General features: G+C 47.9%; 1 protein-coding gene across 1 annotated transcript in view; it reads left to right on the top strand.

Moving 5' to 3' along the window:
- Nucleotides 1–13,802, top strand: part of LOC143955163 (WD repeat-containing protein 97-like) — a gene marked incomplete at its 3' end in the record, with an annotated part of 49,384 nt that extends 35,582 nt beyond the window's left edge. The window contains 1 exon segment of the mRNA XM_077465257.1: nucleotides 13,711–13,802. Within this exon segment, the coding sequence (XP_077321383.1) occupies nucleotides 13,711–13,802 (92 nt within the window).
- Nucleotides 13,803–17,022: the final 3,220 nt, after the last annotated feature.

Consider the following 17,022-nt stretch of genomic DNA (forward strand, 5'->3'; position numbering starts at 1 on the left):
ATTGTGCATGCCTGCTCTCCCCTCCGACCATTCTTCTCTCTGGTCATTCTTCTTCTCCTCTCCATCCTTTTGTCCTCTGGTCATTCTCCTCCTCTCCATCCTTGTGTTCTCTGGTCATTCTTCTCCTCTCCATCCTTTGGTCCTCTGGTCATTCTCCTCCTCTCCATCCTTGTGTTCTCTGGTCATTCTTCTCCTCTCCATCCTTGTGTTCTCTGGTCATTCTCCTCCTCTCCATCCTTGTGTTCTCTGGTCATTCTTCTCCTCTCCATCCTTGTGTTCTCTGGTCATTCTTCTCCTCTCCATCCTTGTGTTCTCTGGTCATTCTCCTCCTCTCCATCCTTGTGTTCTCTGGTCATTCTCCTCCTCTCCATCCTTGTGTTCTCTGGTCATTCTCCTCCTCCTCCATCCTTGTGTTCTCTGGTCATTCTCCTCCTCTCCATCCTTGTGTTCTCTGGTCATTCTTCTTCTCCTCTCCATCCATGTGTTCTCTGGTCATTCTCCTCCTCTTCATCCTTGTGTTCTCTGGTCATTCTTCTTCTCCTCTCCATCCTTGTGTTCTCTGGTCATTCTTCTCCTCTCCATCCTTGTGTTCTCTGGTCATTCTCCTCCTCTCCATCCTTGTGTTCTCTGGTCATTCTTCTCCTCTCCATCCTTGTGTTCTCTGGTCATTCTCCTCCTCTCCATCCTTGTGTTCTCTGGTCATTCTTCTTCTCCTCTCCATCCTTGTGTTCTCTGGTCATTCTTCTCCTCTCCATCCTTGTGTTCTCTGGTCATTCTCCTCCTCTCCATCCTTGTGTTCTCTGGTCATTCTTCTCCTCTCCATCCTTGTGTTCTCTGGTCATTCTCCTCCTCTCCATCCTTGTGTTCTCTGGTCATTCTTCTCCTCTCCATCCTTGTGTTCTCTGGTCATTCTCCTCCTCTCCATCCTTGTGTTCTCTGGTCATTCTTCTTCTCCTCTCCATCCTTGTGTTCTCTGGTCATTCTTCTCCTCTCCATCCTTGTGTTCTCTGGTCATTCTCCTCCTCTCCATCCTTGTGTTCTCTGGTCATTCTTCTCCTCTCCATCCTTGTGTTCTCTGGTCATTCTCCTCCTCTTCATCCTTGTGTTCTCTGGTCATTCTTCTTCTCCTCTCCATCCTTGTGTTCTCTGGTCATTCTTCTCCTCTCCATCCTTGTGTTCTCTGGTCATTCTCCTCCTCTCCATCCTTGTGTTCTCTGGTCATTCTTCTCCTCTCCATCCTTGTGTTCTCTGGTCATTCTCCTCCTCTCCATCCTTGTGTTCTCTGGTCATTCTTCTTCTCCTCTCCATCCTTGTGTTCTCTGGTCATTCTTCTCCTCTCCATCCTTGTGTTCTCTGGTCATTCTCCTCCTCTCCATCCTTGTGTTCTCTGGTCATTCTTCTCCTCTCCATCCTTGTGTTCTCTGGTCATTCTCCTCCTCTCCATCCTTGTGTTCTCTGGTCATTCTTCTCCTCTCCATCCTTGTGTTCTCTGGTCATTCTTCTCTCTGGTCATTCTTCTTCTCCTATCCATTCTTGTGTTCTCTGGTCATTCTCCTCCTCTCCATCCTTGTGTTCTCTGGTCATTCTCCTCCTCTCCATCCTTGTGTTCTCTGGTCATTCTCCTCCTCTCCATTCTTGTGTTCTCTGGTCATTCTCCTCCTCTTCATCCTTGTGTTCTCTGGCCATTCTTCTTCTCCTCTCCATCCTTGTGTTCTCTGGTCATTCTTCTCCTCTCCATCCTTGTGTTCTCTGGTCATTCTCCTCCTCTTCATCCTTGTGTTCTCTGGTCATTCTCCTCCTCTCCATCCTTGTGTTCTCTGGTCATTCTTCTCCTCTCCATCCTTGTGTTCTCTGGTCATTCTCCTCCTCTCCATCCTTGTGTTCTCTGGTCATTCTTCTCCTCTCCATCCTTGTGTTCTCTGGTCATTCTCCTCCTCTCCATCCTTGTGTTCTCTGGTCATTCTCCTCCTCTTCATCCTTGTGTTCTCTGGTCATTCTCCTCCTCTCCATCCTTGTGTTCTCTGGTCATTCTTCTCCTCTCCATCCTTGTGTTCTCTGGTCATTCTCCTCCTCTTCATCCTTGTGTTCTCTGGTCATTCTCCTCCTCTCCGTCCTTGTGTTCTCTGGTCATTCTCCTCCTCTCCATCCTTGTGTTCTCTGGTCATTCTCCTCCTCTCCGTCCTTGTGTTCTCTGGTCATTCTCCTCCTCTCCGTCCTTGTGTTCTCTGGTCATTCTCCTCCTCTCCATCCTTGTGTTCTCTGGTCATTCTTCTCCTCTCCATCCTTGTGTTCTCTGGTCATTCTCCTCCTCTCCATCCTTGTGTTCTCTGGTCATTCTCCTCTCCATCCTTGTGTTCTCTGGTCATTCTTCTCCTCTCCATCCTTGTGTTCTCTGGTCATTCTTCTCCTCTCCATCCTTGTGTTCTCTGGTCATTCTCCTCCTCTCCATCCTTGTGTTCTCTGGTCATTCTCCTCCTCTCCATCCTTGTGTTCTCTGGTCATTCTCCTCCTCTCCATCCTTGTGTTCTCTGGTCATTCTCCTCCTCTCCATCCTTGTGTTCTCTGGTCATTCTCCTCTCCATCCTTGTGTTCTCTGGTCATTCTCCTCCTCCCCGTCCTTGTGTTCTCTGGTCATTCTCCTCCTCTCCATCCTTGTGTTCTCTGGTCATTCTCCTCCTCTCCATCCTTGTGTTCTCTGGTCATTCTCCTCCTCTCCATCCTTGTATTCTCTGGTCATTCTTCTCTCTGGTCATTCTTCTCCTCTCCATCCTTGTGTTCTCTGGTCATTCTCCTCCTCTCCATCCTTGTGTTCTCTGGTCATTCTCCTCCTCTCCATCCTTGTGTTCTCTGGTCATTCTTCTCTCTGGTCATTCTCCTCCTCTCCATTCTTGTGTTCTCTGGTCATTCTCCTCCTCTCCAAATCCTTGTGTTCTCTGGTCATTCTCCTCCTCTCCATCCTTGTGTTCTCTGGTCATTCTCCTCTCCATCCTTGTGTTCTCTGGTCATTCTCCTCCTCCCCGTCCTTGTGTTCTCTGGTCATTCTCCTCCTCTCCATCCTTGTGTTCTCTGGTCATTCTCCTCCTCTCCATCCTTGTGTTCTCTGGTCATTCTTCTCCTCTCCATCCTTGTGTTCTCTGGTCATTCTCCTCCTCTCCATCCTTGTGTTCTCTGGTCATTCTTCTCTCTGGTCATTCTCCTCCTCTCCATTCTTGTGTTCTCTGGTCATTCTCCTCCTCTCCAAATCCTTGTGTTCTCTGGTCATTCTCCTCCTCTCCATCCTTGTGTTCTCTGGTCATTCTTCTCTCTGGTCATTCTCCTCCTCTCCATTCTTGTGTTCTCTGGTCATTCTCCTCCTCTCCAAATCCTTGTGTTCTCTGGTCATTCTCCTCCTCTTCATCCTTGTGTTCTCTGGTCATTCTTCTCTCTGGTCATTCTCCTCCTCTCCATTCTTGTGTTCTCTGGTCATTCTCCTCCTCTCCATCCTTGTGTTCTCTGGTCATTCTCCTCCTCCTCCATCCTTGTGTTCTCTGGTCATTCTCCTCCTTTCCATCCTTGTGTTCTCTGGTCATTCTCCTCCTCTCCATCCTTGTGTTCTCTGGTCATTCTCCTCCTCTCCATCCTTGTGTTCTCTGGTCATTCTTATCCTCTCCATCCTTGTGTTCTCTGGTCATTCTTCTCCTCTCCATCCTTGTGTTCTCTGGTCATTCTTCTCCTCTCCATCCTTGTGTTCTCTGGTCATTCTCCTCCTCTCCATCCTTGTGTTCTCTGGTCATTCTTCTCCTCTCCATCCTTGTGTTCTCTGGTCATTCTTCTTCTCCTATCCATTCTTGTGTTCTCTGGTCATTCTCCTCCTCTACATTCTTGTGTTCTCTGGTCATTCTCCTCCTCTCCATCCTTGTGTTCTCTGGTCATTCTTCTCCTCTCCATCCTTGTGTTCTCTGGTCATTCTTCTCCTCTCCATCCTTGTGTTCTCTGGTCATTCTCCTCCTTTCCATCCTTGTGTTCTCTGGTCATTCTTCTCCTCTCCATCCTTGTGTTCTCTGGTCATTCTCCTCCTCTCCATCCTTGTGTTCTCTGGTCATTCTCCTCCTCTCCATCCTTGTGTTCTCTGGTCATTCTTCTCCTCTCCATCCTTGTGTTCTCTGGTCTTTCTTCTCCTCTCCATCCTTGTGTTCTCTGGTCATTCTCCTCCTCTCCATTCTTGTGTTCTCTGGTCATTCTCCTCCTCTCCATCCTTGTGTTCTCTGGTCATTCTCCTCCTCCTCCATCCTTGTGTTCTCTGGTCATTCTTCTCCTCTCCATCCTTGTGTTCTCTGGTCATTCTTCTCTCTGGTCATTCTCCTCCTCTCCATCCTTGTGTTCTCTGGTCATTCTCCTCCTCCTCCATCCTTGTGTTCTCTGGTCATTATCCTCCTCTCCATCCTTGTGTTCTCTGGTCATTCTTCTCCTCTCCATCCTTGTGTTCTCTGGTCATTCTCCTCCTCTCCATTCTTGTGTTCTCTGGTCATTCTCCTCCTCTCCATCCTTGTGTTCTCTGGTCATTCTCCTCCTCCTCCATCCTTGTGTTCTCTGGTCATTCTTCTCCTCTCCATCCTTGTGTTCTCTGGTCATTCTTCTCTCTGGTCATTCTCCTCCTCTCCATTCTTGTGTTCTCTGGTCATTCTCCTCCTCTCCATCCTTGTGTTCTCTGGTCATTCTCCTCCTCCTCCATCCTTGTGTTCTCTGGTCATTCTCCTCCTTTCCATCCTTGTGTTCTCTGGTCATTCTCCTCCTCTCCATCCTTGTGTTCTCTGGTCATTCTCCTCCTCTCCATCCTTGTGTTCTCTGGTCATTCTTATCCTCTCCATCCTTGTGTTCTCTGGTCATTCTTCTCCTCTCCATCCTTGTGTTCTCTGGTCATTCTTCTCCTCTCCATCCTTGTGTTCTCTGGTCATTCTCCTCCTCTCCATCCTTGTGTTCTCTGGTCATTCTTCTCCTCTCCATCCTTGTGTTCTCTGGTCATTCTTCTTCTCCTATCCATTCTTGTGTTCTCTGGTCATTCTCCTCCTCTCCATCCTTGTGTTCTCTGGTCATTCTTCTCCTCTCCATCCTTGTGTTCTCTGGTCATTCTTCTCCTCTCCATCCTTGTGTTCTCTGGTCATTCTCCTCCTCTCCATCCTTGTGTTCTCTGGTCATTCTTCTCCTCTCCATCCTTGTGTTCTCTGGTCATTCTTCTTCTCCTATCCATTCTTGTGTTCTCTGGTCATTCTCCTCCTCTCCATCCTTGTGTTCTCTGGTCATTCTTCTCCTCTCCATCCTTGTGTTCTCTGGTCATTCTCCTCCTCTACATTCTTGTGTTCTCTGGTCATTCTTCTCCTCTCCATCCTTGTGTTCTCTGGTCATTCTTCTCCTCTCCATCCTTGTGTTCTCTGGTCATTCTTCTCCTCTCCATCCTTGTGTTCTCTGGTCATTCTCCTCCTCTCCATCCTTGTGTTCTCTGGTCATTCTCCTCCTCTCCATCCTTGTGTTCTCTGGTCATTCTTCTCCTCTCCATCCTTGTGTTCTCTGGTCATTCTTCTCCTCTCCATCCTTGTGTTCTCTGGTCATTCTCCTCCTCTCCATTCTTGTGTTCTCTGGTCATTCTCCTCCTCTCCATCCTTGTGTTCTCTGGTCATTCTCCTCCTCCTCCATCCTTGTGTTCTCTGGTCATTCTTCTCCTCTCCATCCTTGTGTTCTCTGGTCATTCTTCTCTCTGGTCATTCTCCTCCTCTCCATCCTTGTGTTCTCTGGTCATTCTCCTCCTCCTCCATCCTTGTGTTCTCTGGTCATTATCCTCCTCTCCATCCTTGTGTTCTCTGGTCATTCTTCTCCTCTCCATCCTTGTGTTCTCTGGTCATTCTCCTCCTCTCCATTCTTGTGTTCTCTGGTCATTCTCCTCCTCTCCATCCTTGTGTTCTCTGGTCATTCTCCTCCTCCTCCATCCTTGTGTTCTCTGGTCATTCTTCTCCTCTCCATCCTTGTGTTCTCTGGTCATTCTTCTCTCTGGTCATTCTCCTCCTCTCCATTCTTGTGTTCTCTGGTCATTCTCCTCCTCTCCATCCTTGTGTTCTCTGGTCATTCTCCTCCTCCTCCATCCTTGTGTTCTCTGGTCATTCTCCTCCTTTCCATCCTTGTGTTCTCTGGTCATTCTCCTCCTCTCCATCCTTGTGTTCTCTGGTCATTCTCCTCCTCTCCATCCTTGTGTTCTCTGGTCATTCTTATCCTCTCCATCCTTGTGTTCTCTGGTCATTCTTCTCCTCTCCATCCTTGTGTTCTCTGGTCATTCTCCTCCTCTCCATCCTTGTGTTCTCTGGTCATTCTTCTCCTCTCCATCCTTGTGTTCTCTGGTCATTCTTCTTCTCCTATCCATTCTTGTGTTCTCTGGTCATTCTCCTCCTCTACATTCTTGTGTTCTCTGGTCATTCTCCTCCTCTCCATCCTTGTGTTCTCTGGTCATTCTTCTCCTCTCCATCCTTGTGTTCTCTGGTCATTCTTCTCCTCTCCATCCTTGTGTTCTCTGGTCATTCTCCTCCTCTCCATCCTTGTGTTCTCTGGTCATTCTTCTTCTCCTATCCATTCTTGTGTTCTCTGGTCATTCTTCTCCTCTCCATCCTTGTGTTCTCTGGTCATTCTTCTTCTCCTATCCATTCTTGTGTTCTCTGGTCATTCTCCTCCTCTACATTCTTGTGTTCTCTGGTCATTCTCCTCCTCTCCATCCTTGTGTTCTCTGGTCATTCTCCTCCTCTCCATCCTTGTGTTCTCTGGTCATTCTCCTCTCCATCCTTGTGTTCTCTGGTCATTCTCCTCCTCCCCGTCCTTGTGTTCTCTGGTCATTCTCCTCCTCTCCATCCTTGTGTTCTCTGGTCATTCTCCTCCTCTCCATCCTTGTGTTCTCTGGTCATTCTCCTCCTCTCCATCCTTGTGTTCTCTGGTCATTCTTCTCTCTAGTCATTCTCCTCCTCTCCATCCTTGTGTTCTCTGGTCATTCTCCTCCTCTCCATCCTTGTATTCTCTGGTCATTCTTCTCTCTGGTCATTCTTCTCCTCTCCATCCTTGTGTTCTCTGGTCATTCTCCTCCTCTCCATCCTTGTGTTCTCTGGTCATTCTCCTCCTCTCCATCCTTGTGTTCTCTGGTCATTCTCCTCCTCTTCATCCTTGTGTTCTCTGGTCATTCTCCTCCTCTCCATCCTTGTGTTCTCTGGTCATTCTTCTCTCTGGTCATTCTCCTCCTCTCCATTCTTGTGTTCTCTGGTCATTCTCCTCCTCTCCAAATCCTTGTGTTCTCTGGTCATTCTCCTCCTCTCCATCCTTGTGTTCTCTGGTCATTCTCCTCCTCCCCGTCCTTGTGTTCTCTGGTCATTCTCCTCCTCTCCATCCTTGTGTTCTCTGGTCATTCTCCTCCTCTCCATCCTTGTGTTCTCTGGTCATTCTTCTCCTCTCCATCCTTGTGTTCTCTGGTCATTCTCCTCCTCTCCATCCTTGTGTTCTCTGGTCATTCTTCTCTCTGGTCATTCTCCTCCTCTCCATTCTTGTGTTCTCTGGTCATTCTCCTCCTCTCCAAATCCTTGTGTTCTCTGGTCATTCTCCTCCTCTCCATCCTTGTGTTCTCTGGTCATTCTTCTCTCTGGTCATTCTCCTCCTCTCCATTCTTGTGTTCTCTGGTCATTCTCCTCCTCTCCATCCTTGTGTTCTCTGGTCATTCTCCTCCTCCTCCATCCTTGTGTTCTCTGGTCATTCTCCTCCTTTCCATCCTTGTGTTCTCTGGTCATTCTCCTCCTCTCCATCCTTGTGTTCTCTGGTCATTCTCCTCCTCTCCATCCTTGTGTTCTCTGGTCATTCTTATCCTCTCCATCCTTGTGTTCTCTGGTCATTCTTCTCCTCTCCATCCTTGTGTTCTCTGGTCATTCTTCTCCTCTCCATCCTTGTGTTCTCTGGTCATTCTCCTCCTCTCCATCCTTGTGTTCTCTGGTCATTCTTCTCCTCTCCATCCTTGTGTTCTCTGGTCATTCTTCTTCTCCTATCCATTCTTGTGTTCTCTGGTCATTCTCCTCCTCTACATTCTTGTGTTCTCTGGTCATTCTCCTCCTCTCCATCCTTGTGTTCTCTGGTCATTCTTCTCCTCTCCATCCTTGTGTTCTCTGGTCATTCTTCTCCTCTCCATCCTTGTGTTCTCTGGTCATTCTCCTCCTTTCCATCCTTGTGTTCTCTGGTCATTCTTCTCCTCTCCATCCTTGTGTTCTCTGGTCATTCTCCTCCTCTCCATCCTTGTGTTCTCTGGTCATTCTCCTCCTTTCCATCCTTGTGTTCTCTGGTCATTCTTCTCCTCTCCATCCTTGTGTTCTCTGGTCATTCTCCTCCTCTCCATCCTTGTGTTCTCTGGTCATTCTTCTCCTCTCCATCCTTGTGTTCTCTGGTCATTCTTCTCCTCTCCATCCTTGTGTTCTCTGGTCATTCTCCTCCTCTCCATCCTTGTGTTCTCTGGTCATTCTCCTCCTCTCCATCCTTGTGTTCTCTGGTCATTCTTCTCCTCTCCATCCTTGTGTTCTCTGGTCATTCTTCTCCTCTCCATCCTTGTGTTCTCTGGTCATTCTCCTCCTCTCCATTCTTGTGTTCTCTGGTCATTCTCCTCCTCTCCATCCTTGTGTTCTCTGGTCATTCTCCTCCTCCTCCATCCTTGTGTTCTCTGGTCATTCTTCTCCTCTCCATCCTTGTGTTCTCTGGTCATTCTTCTCTCTGGTCATTCTCCTCCTCTCCATCCTTGTGTTCTCTGGTCATTCTCCTCCTCCTCCATCCTTGTGTTCTCTGGTCATTATCCTCCTCTCCATCCTTGTGTTCTCTGGTCATTCTTCTCCTCTCCATCCTTGTGTTCTCTGGTCATTCTCCTCCTCTCCATTCTTGTGTTCTCTGGTCATTCTCCTCCTCTCCATCCTTGTGTTCTCTGGTCATTCTCCTTCTCTCCATCCTTGTGTTCTCTGGTCATTCTTCTCCTCTCCATCCTTGTGTTCTCTGGTCATTCTTCTCTCTGGTCATTCTCCTCCTCTCCATTCTTGTGTTCTCTGGTCATTCTCCTCCTCTCCATCCTTGTGTTCTCTGGTCATTCTCCTCCTCCTCCATCCTTGTGTTCTCTGGTCATTCTCCTCCTTTCCATCCTTGTGTTCTCTGGTCATTCTCCTCCTCTCCATCCTTGTGTTCTCTGGTCATTCTCCTCCTCTCCATCCTTGTGTTCTCTGGTCATTCTTATCCTCTCCATCCTTGTGTTCTCTGGTCATTCTTCTCCTCTCCATCCTTGTGTTCTCTGGTCATTCTTCTCCTCTCCATCCTTGTGTTCTCTGGTCATTCTCCTCCTCTCCATCCTTGTGTTCTCTGGTCATTCTTCTCCTCTCCATCCTTGTGTTCTCTGGTCATTCTCCTCCTCTCCATCCTTGTGTTCTCTGGTCATTCTTCTTCTCCTATCCATTCTTGTGTTCTCTGGTCATTCTCCTCCTCTACATTCTTGTGTTCTCTGGTCATTCTCCTCCTCTCCATCCTTGTGTTCTCTGGTCATTCTTCTCCTCTCCATCCTTGTGTTCTCTGGTCATTCTTCTCCTCTCCATCCTTGTGTTCTCTGGTCATTCTCCTCCTCTCCATCCTTGTGTTCTCTGGTCATTCTTATCCTCTCCATCCTTGTGTTCTCTGGTCATTCTCCTCCTCTCCATCCTTGTGTTCTCTGGTCATTCTCCTCCTCCTCCATCCTTGTGTTCTCTGGTCATTCTTCTCCTCTCCATCCTTGTGTTCTCTGGTCATTCTTCTCTCTGGTCATTCTCCTCCTCTCCATTCTTGTGTTCTCTGGTCATTCTCCTCCTCTCCATCCTTGTGTTCTCTGGTCATTCTCCTCCTCCTCCATCCTTGTGTTCTCTGGTCATTCTCCTCCTTTCCATCCTTGTGTTCTCTGGTCATTCTCCTCCTCTCCATCCTTGTGTTCTCTGGTCATTCTCCTCCTCTCCATCCTTGTGTTCTCTGGTCATTCTCCTCCTCTCCATCCTTGTGTTCTCTGGTCATTCTTCTCCTCTCCATCCTTGTGTTCTCTGGTCATTCTTCTTCTCCTATCCATTCTTGTGTTCTCTGGTCATTCTCCTCCTCTACATTCTTGTGTTCTCTGGTCATTCTCCTCCTCTCCATCCTTGTGTTCTCTGGTCATTCTTCTCCTCTCCATCCTTGTGTTCTCTGGTCATTCTTCTTCTCCTATCCATTCTTGTGTTCTCTGGTCATTCTCCTCCTCTACATTCTTGTGTTCTCTGGTCATTCTCCTCCTCTCCATCCTTGTGTTCTCTGGTCATTCTCCTCCTCTACATTCTTGTGTTCTCTGGTCATTCTTCTCCTCTCCATCCTTGTGTTCTCTGGTCATTCTTCTCCTCTCCATCCTTGTGTTCTCTGGTCATTCTTCTCCTCTCCATCCTTGTGTTCTCTGGTCATTCTCCTCCTCTCCATCCTTGTGTTCTCTGGTCATTCTCCTCGTCTACATTCTTGTGTTCTCTGGTCATTCTCCTCCTCTCCATCCTTGTGTTCTCTGGTCATTCTTCTCCTCTCCATCCTTGTGTTCTCTGGTCATTCTTCTCCTCTCCATCCTTGTGTTCTCTGGTCATTCTCCTCCTCTCCATTCTTGTGTTCTCTGGTCATTCTCCTCCTCTCCATCCTTGTGTTCTCTGGTCATTCTCCTCCTCCTCCATCCTTGTGTTCTCTGGTCATTCTTCTCCTCTCCATCCTTGTGTTCTCTGGTCATTCTTCTCTCTGGTCATTCTCCTCCTTTCCATCCTTGTGTTCTCTGGTCATTCTCCTCCTCTCCATCCTTGTGTTCTCTGGTCATTCTCCTCCTCTCCATCCTTGTGTTCTCTGGTCATTCTTATCCTCTCCATCCTTGTGTTCTCTGGTCATTCTCCTCCTCTACATTCTTGTGTTCTCTGGTCATTCTCCTCCTCTCCATCCTTGTGTTCTCTGGTCATTCTTCTCCTCTCCATCCTTGTGTTCTCTGGTCATTCTTCTCCTCTCCATCCTTGTGTTCTCTGGTCATTCTCCTCCTCTACATTCTTGTGTTCTCTGGTCATTCTTATCCTCTCCATCCTTGTGTTCTCTGGTCATTCTTCTCCTCTCCATCCTTGTGTTCTCTGGTCATTCTCCTCCTCTCCATCCTTGTGTTCTCTGGTCATTCTTCTCCTCTCCATCCTTGTGTTCTCTGGTCATTCTTCTCCTCTCCATCCTTGTGTTCTCTGGTCATTCTTCTTCTCCTATCCATTCTTGTGTTCTCTGGTCATTCTCCTCCTCTACATTCTTGTGTTCTCTGGTCATTCTCCTCCTCTCCATCCTTGTGTTCTCTGGTCATTCTTCTCCTCTCCATCCTTGTGTTCTCTGGTCATTCTTCTCCTCTCCATCCTTGTGTTCTCTGGTCATTCTCCTCCTCTCCATCCTTGTGTTCTCTGGTCATTCTTCTCCTCTCCATCCTTGTGTTCTCTGGTCATTCTTCTCCTCTTCATCCTTGTGTTCTCTGGTCATTCTCCTCCTCTCCATCCTTGTGTTCTCTGGTCATTCTTCTCTCTGGTCATTCTTCTCCTCTCCATCCTTGTGTTCTCTGGTCATTCTCCTCCTCTCCATCCTTGTGTTCTCTGGTCATTCTCCTCCTCTCCATCCTTGTGTTCTCTGGTCATTCTCCTCCTCTCCATCCTTGTGTTCTCTGGTCATTCTTCTCTCTGGTCATTCTCCTCCTCTCCATCCTTGTGTTCTCTGGTCATTCTTCTCCTCTCCATCCTTGTGTTCTCTGGTCATTCTCCTCCTCTCCATCCTTGTGTTCTCTGGTCATTCTCCTCCTCTCCATCCTTGTGTTCTCTGGTCATTCTTCTCCTCTCCATCCTTGTGTTCTCTGGTCATTCTCCTCCTCTCCATCCTTGTGTTCTCTGGTCATTCTCCTCCTCTCCATCCTTGTGTTCTCTGGTCATTCTTCTCCTCTCCATCCTTGTGTTCTCTGGCCATTCTCCTCCTTTCCATCCTTGTGTTCTCTGGTCATTCTCCTCCTCTCCATCCTTGTGTTCTCTGGTCATTCTCCTCCTCTCCATCCTTGTGTTCTCTGGTCATTCTCCTCCTCCTCCATCCTTGTGTTCTCTGGTCATTCTCCTCCTCTCCATCCTTGTGTTCTCTGGTCATTCTCCTCTCCATTCTTGTGTTCTCTGGTCATTCTCCTCCTCTCCATCCTTGTGTTCTCTGGTCATTCTCCTCCTCTCCATCCTTGTGTTCTCTGGTCATTCTCCTCCTCTCCATCCTTGTGTTCTCTGGTCATTCTTCTCCTCTCCATCCTTGTGTTCTCTGGTCATTCTCCTCCTCTCCATCCTTGTGTTCTCTGGTCATTCTTCTCCTCTCCATCCTTGTGTTCTCTGGTCATTCTCCTCCTCTCCATCCTTGTGTTCTCTGGTCATTCTCCTCCTCTCCATCCTTGTGTTCTCTGGTCATTCTCCTCCTCTCCATCCTTGTGTTCTCTGGTCATTCTCCTCCTCTCCATCCTTGTGTTCTCTGGTCATTCTCCTCCTCCTCCATCCTTGTGTTCTCTGGTCATTCTCCTCCTCTCCATCCTTGTGTTCTCTGGTCATTCTCCTCCTCTCCATCCTTGTGTTCTCTGGTCATTCTTCTCCTCTCCATCCTTGTGTTCTCTGGTCATTCTCCTCCTCTCCATCCTTGTGTTCTCTGGTCATTATCCTCCTCTCCATCCTTGTGTTCTCTGGTCATTCTTCTCCTCTCCATCCTTGTGTTCTCTGGTCATTCTCCTCCTCTCCATCCTTGTGTTCTCTGGTCATTATCCTCCTCTCCATCCTTGTGTTCTCTGGTCATTCTCCTCCTCTCCATCCTTGTGTTCTCTGGTCATTCTCCTCCTCTCCATCCTTGTGTTCTCTGGTCATTCTTCTCCTCTCCATCCTTGTGTTCTCTGGTCATTCTCCTCCTCTCCATCCTTGTGTTCTCTGGTCATTATCCTCCTCTCCATCCTTGTGTTCTCTGGTCATTCTTCTCCTCTCCATCCTTGTGTTCTCTGGTCATTCTCCTCCTCTCCTTCCTTGTGTTCTCTGGTCATTCCTCCCTTTCATCTATGTCAGCTCTCCTCTCTGGTTCTTCTTCTCTTCTCCCTCTATGCTGGCTCTCCTTTCCTCTGTGATCATTGAAGAAGAGGATACATGCATGAAGGAGTCTCAGCAGTTTGGTTTAGTTAGCTGTTAGTGCTTGAAGACGGGTTGAAGAAAAATGGACTCTTGGAGCCCTTTCACGCTGTTATGGTGCAGTTTGACCGCAGCTCGGGGACATCTTCCCTGTGGGTTTGGTGCCAATTAGCGGCGTTTTCCCATAGAGTTGCCCTTTGTCCCGCTGTCTAGGTCTGCTTTCTGAAAGTACAGCAAAGATACGGCATGCAGGAGTTTTCATGCACTTTTAGAAAACGCACCAAAACTGCGGAACACAATGCAACTCTATGGAGGAGCGCAGCCAACTGGCACCAAACCCACTTGTACGCGGTGCTTCTCCCGCGGTGCCGCCAAACCGCACCAGAACAGTGCGAAAAGGGATCCTAATATACAGTGTGGGTCCAAGGATAGGATTGCAAGTATGGATCGGCTACATCCCAGTGATTTTCTCATATTTCTCCTTCGGACTGTCCATCAGCTGCACTTTTTCTTTTATCTGTAGATATTATGTATGGCGGCGCGCTCCACAGTCACAGATCCTTCTGTCCCTATAAATGATGGTCATCCCAAGTCCCATCCTATGGATGATGAGAAGTAAAGACCATATTGGAATATTCTATGTATCTGGCTCAAGTATCTCTACCATATCCTATCTATATGTCATATTTCTCTATATCTTCCTCTCTGTATACCATCTCCATGTATCTCCTACCTTCTTCCTCTACCCCTTACCCCCTCTGCTCCCTTTCTTGGTATTCTCTATTAAATGGTGTTGTTGCCAGTAGCAACCTGTGACCTTCCAGTTGTCATGGGTTGAAGACGGGAGAGACGGGGTCAGGCGTGTTGGAAATCCCACGTACCCAATCTGTGATTAGCCATGTGCAGTGTCTGCTTCCTGGCGGGATCGGGCACCTGGAGTTTCCAACACCCCCGAGCCCGTCTCTAGGTGAGAGGGAATAAAGTTATGTCAGCTTGCTTTCCATCTCCTCGTCTTTCTTTTCTCTCTCCTCCTCCTTCGTTTTTCTTTCCCTTCTCCTCTCGTGTTCTCTCTATGTCTCTCTCTCTCTCGTTCTCTCTCTCTCTTGTGTTCTCTCTCTCTCTCTCGTTCTCTCTCTCGTTCTCTCTCTCTCTTGTGTTCTCTCTCTCTCCTCCTTCGTTTTTCTTTCCCTTCTCCTCTCGTTCTCTCTCTCGTTCTCTCTCTCTCGTTCTTTCTCTCTCTCTCTCTCGTTCTCTCTCTCTCGTTTTCTCTCTCTCGTTCTCTCTCTCGTTCTCTCTCTCGTTCTCTCTCTCTCGTTCTTTCTCTCTCTCTCTCTCGTTCTCTCTCTCTCGTTTTCTCTCTCTCGTTCTCTCTCTCTCGTGCTCTCTCTCTCTCTCGTTCTCTCTCTCTTGTGTTCTCGTTCTCTCTCTCTCTCGTTCTCTCTCGCTCTCTTTCTAGTTCTCTCTCTCTCTCTCGTTCTCTTTCTAGTTCTCTCTCGTTCTCTTTCTAGTTCTCTCTCTCTCTCGTTCTCTTTCTAGTTCTCTCTCTCTCTCGTTCTCTTTCTAGTTCTCTCTCTCTCTCGTTCTCTTTCTAGTTCTCTCTCTCTCTCGTTCTCTTTCTAGTTCTCTCTCTCTCTCGTTCTCTTTCTAGTTCTCTCTCTCTCTCGTTCTCTTTCTAGTTCTCTCTCTCTCTCGTTCTCTTTCTAGTTCTCTCTCGTTCTCGTGTTTTCTCTCTCTCTCGTGTTTTCTCTCTCTCTCGTGTTTTCTCTCTCTCTCGTGCTCTCTCTCTCTCTCGTTCTCTCTCTCGTGTTCTCTCTCTCTCTCTCCTTCTCTTGTGTTCTCTCTATCTCGTTCTCTCTCGCTCTCGTTCTCTCTCTCGTTCGCTCTCGTTCTCTCTCTCTCGTTCTCTTTCTAGTTCTCTCTCTCTCGTTCTCTCTCTCGTTCTCTTTCTAGTTCTCTCTCGTTCTCTTTCTAGTTCTCTCTCGATCTCGTTCTCTCTCTCGTTCTCTTTCTAGTTCTCTCTCTCTCTCTCTTGTGTTTTCTCTCTCTCTCGTGTTTTCTCTCTCTCTCGTGCTCTCTCTCTCTGCTCTCTCTCTCTCGTTCTCTCTCTCGTGTTCTCTCTCTCTCTCTCCTTCTCTTGTGTTCTCTCTCTCTCGTTCTCTCTCGCTCTCGTTCTCTCTCTCGTTCGCTCTCGTTCTCTCTCTCTCGTTCTCTTTCTAGTTCTCTCTCTCTCGTTTTCTCTCTCGTTCTCTTTCTAGTTCTCTCTCGTTCTCTTTCTAGTTCTCTCGTTCTCTTTCTAGTTCTCTCTCGCTCTCTCTCTCGTTCTCTTTCTAGTTCTCTCTCTCTCGTTCTCTTTCTTGTTCTCTCTCGTTCTCTTTCTAGTTCTCTCTCTCTCTCTCGTTCTCTTTCTAGTTCTCTCGCTCTCTCGTTCTCTTTCTTGTTCTCTCTCTCTCGTGCTCTCTCTCTCTCGTGCTCTCTCTCTCTCGTGCTCTCTCTCTCTCGTGCTCTCTCTCTCGTGCTCTCTCTCTCTCTTTCTAGTTCTCTCGTTCTCTTTCTCGTTCTCTCTCTCTCGTTCTCTCTCTTTCGTGCTCTCTCTCTCTCGTGCTCTCTCTCTCTCGTTCTCTTTCTCGCTCTCTCTCTCTCGTTCTCTCTCTCTCTCGTGCTCTCTCTCTCGTGCTCTCTCTCTCGTGCTCTCTCTCTCTCGTGCTCTCTCTCTCTCGTTCTCGCTCTCTCGTGTTCTCTCTCTCTCTCTCTCCTTCTCTTGTGTTCTCTCTCTCTCGTTCTCTCTCGTTCTCTCTCTCTCTCGTTCTCTATCGCTCTCTCGCTCTCGTTCTCTCTCGCTCTCGTTCTCTCTCTCGTTCTCTCTCTCGTTCTCTTTCTCGTTCTCTCTCTCGTTCTCTCTCTCTCGTTCTTTCTCTCTCTCGTTCTCTCTCTCTCGTTCTTTCTCTCTCTCGTTCTCTCTCTCTTGTGCTCTCTCTCCTCCTCCTTTTTTCTTTCCCTTCTCTCTCGTTCTCTCTCTGTCTCTCTCTCTCTCTTTTTCTCTCGTTTTCTCTCTCTCTCTCTCTCTCTCTCTCTCTTGTTCTCTCTCTCCTAATTCTTTTTTCTTTCCCTTCTCTCTCTTTCTCTCACTCTCTTTCTCGCTTGTTCTCTTTCTCTTCTCTCGTGTTCTCGTTCTCTCGTGTTCTCTCTCTCTCGTGTTCTCTCTCTCGTTTTCTCTCTCATTCTCTCGTGTTCTCTCTCTCTCGTGTTCTCTCTCTCGTTTTCTCTCTCATTCTCTCGTGTTCTCTTTCTCTCTCTCGTTCTCTCACTTGTTCTCTCGTTCTCTCATGTGCTCTCTCTCTCTCTCTCTCTCTCTCTCATTCTCTCACTTGTTCTCTCATTCTCTCTCTAGTTCTCTCATGTGCTCTCTCTCTCTCGTGTTCTCTCTCGTTCTCTCTCTCTCGTTCTCTCTCGTGTTTTCTCTCTCTCTCTCGTTCTCTCTCTCTCGTTCTCTCTCTCTCTCTCGTTCTCTCTCTCTTCGTTCTCTCTCTCTCTCTCGTTCTCTCTCTCTCGTTCTCTCTCTCTCTCTCGTTCTCTCTCTCTCTCTCTCGTTCTCTCTCTCTCTCTCTCCCGTTCTCTCTCTCTCTCTCTCTCTCGTTCTCTCTCTCTCTCTCGTTCTCTCTCTCTCCCGTTCTCTCTCTCTCTCTCTCATGTTTTTTCTCTCTCTCTCGTGTTTTCTCTCTCTCTTGTGTTTTCTCTCTCTCTTGTGTTTTCTCTCTCTCTCGTGTTCTCTCTCTCTCTCTCTCTCGTTCTCTCTCTCTCGTTCTCTCTCTCTCTCTCTCGTTCTCACTCTCTCTCT

Source organism: Lithobates pipiens, unplaced genomic scaffold (genome assembly GCF_037356315.1).
Source record: "Lithobates pipiens isolate NorthernLeopardFrog02 unplaced genomic scaffold, aLitPip1_a1.2 Scaffold_343, whole genome shotgun sequence".
In the NCBI taxonomy this organism is placed as follows: Eukaryota; Metazoa; Chordata; class Amphibia; order Anura; family Ranidae; genus Lithobates; species Lithobates pipiens.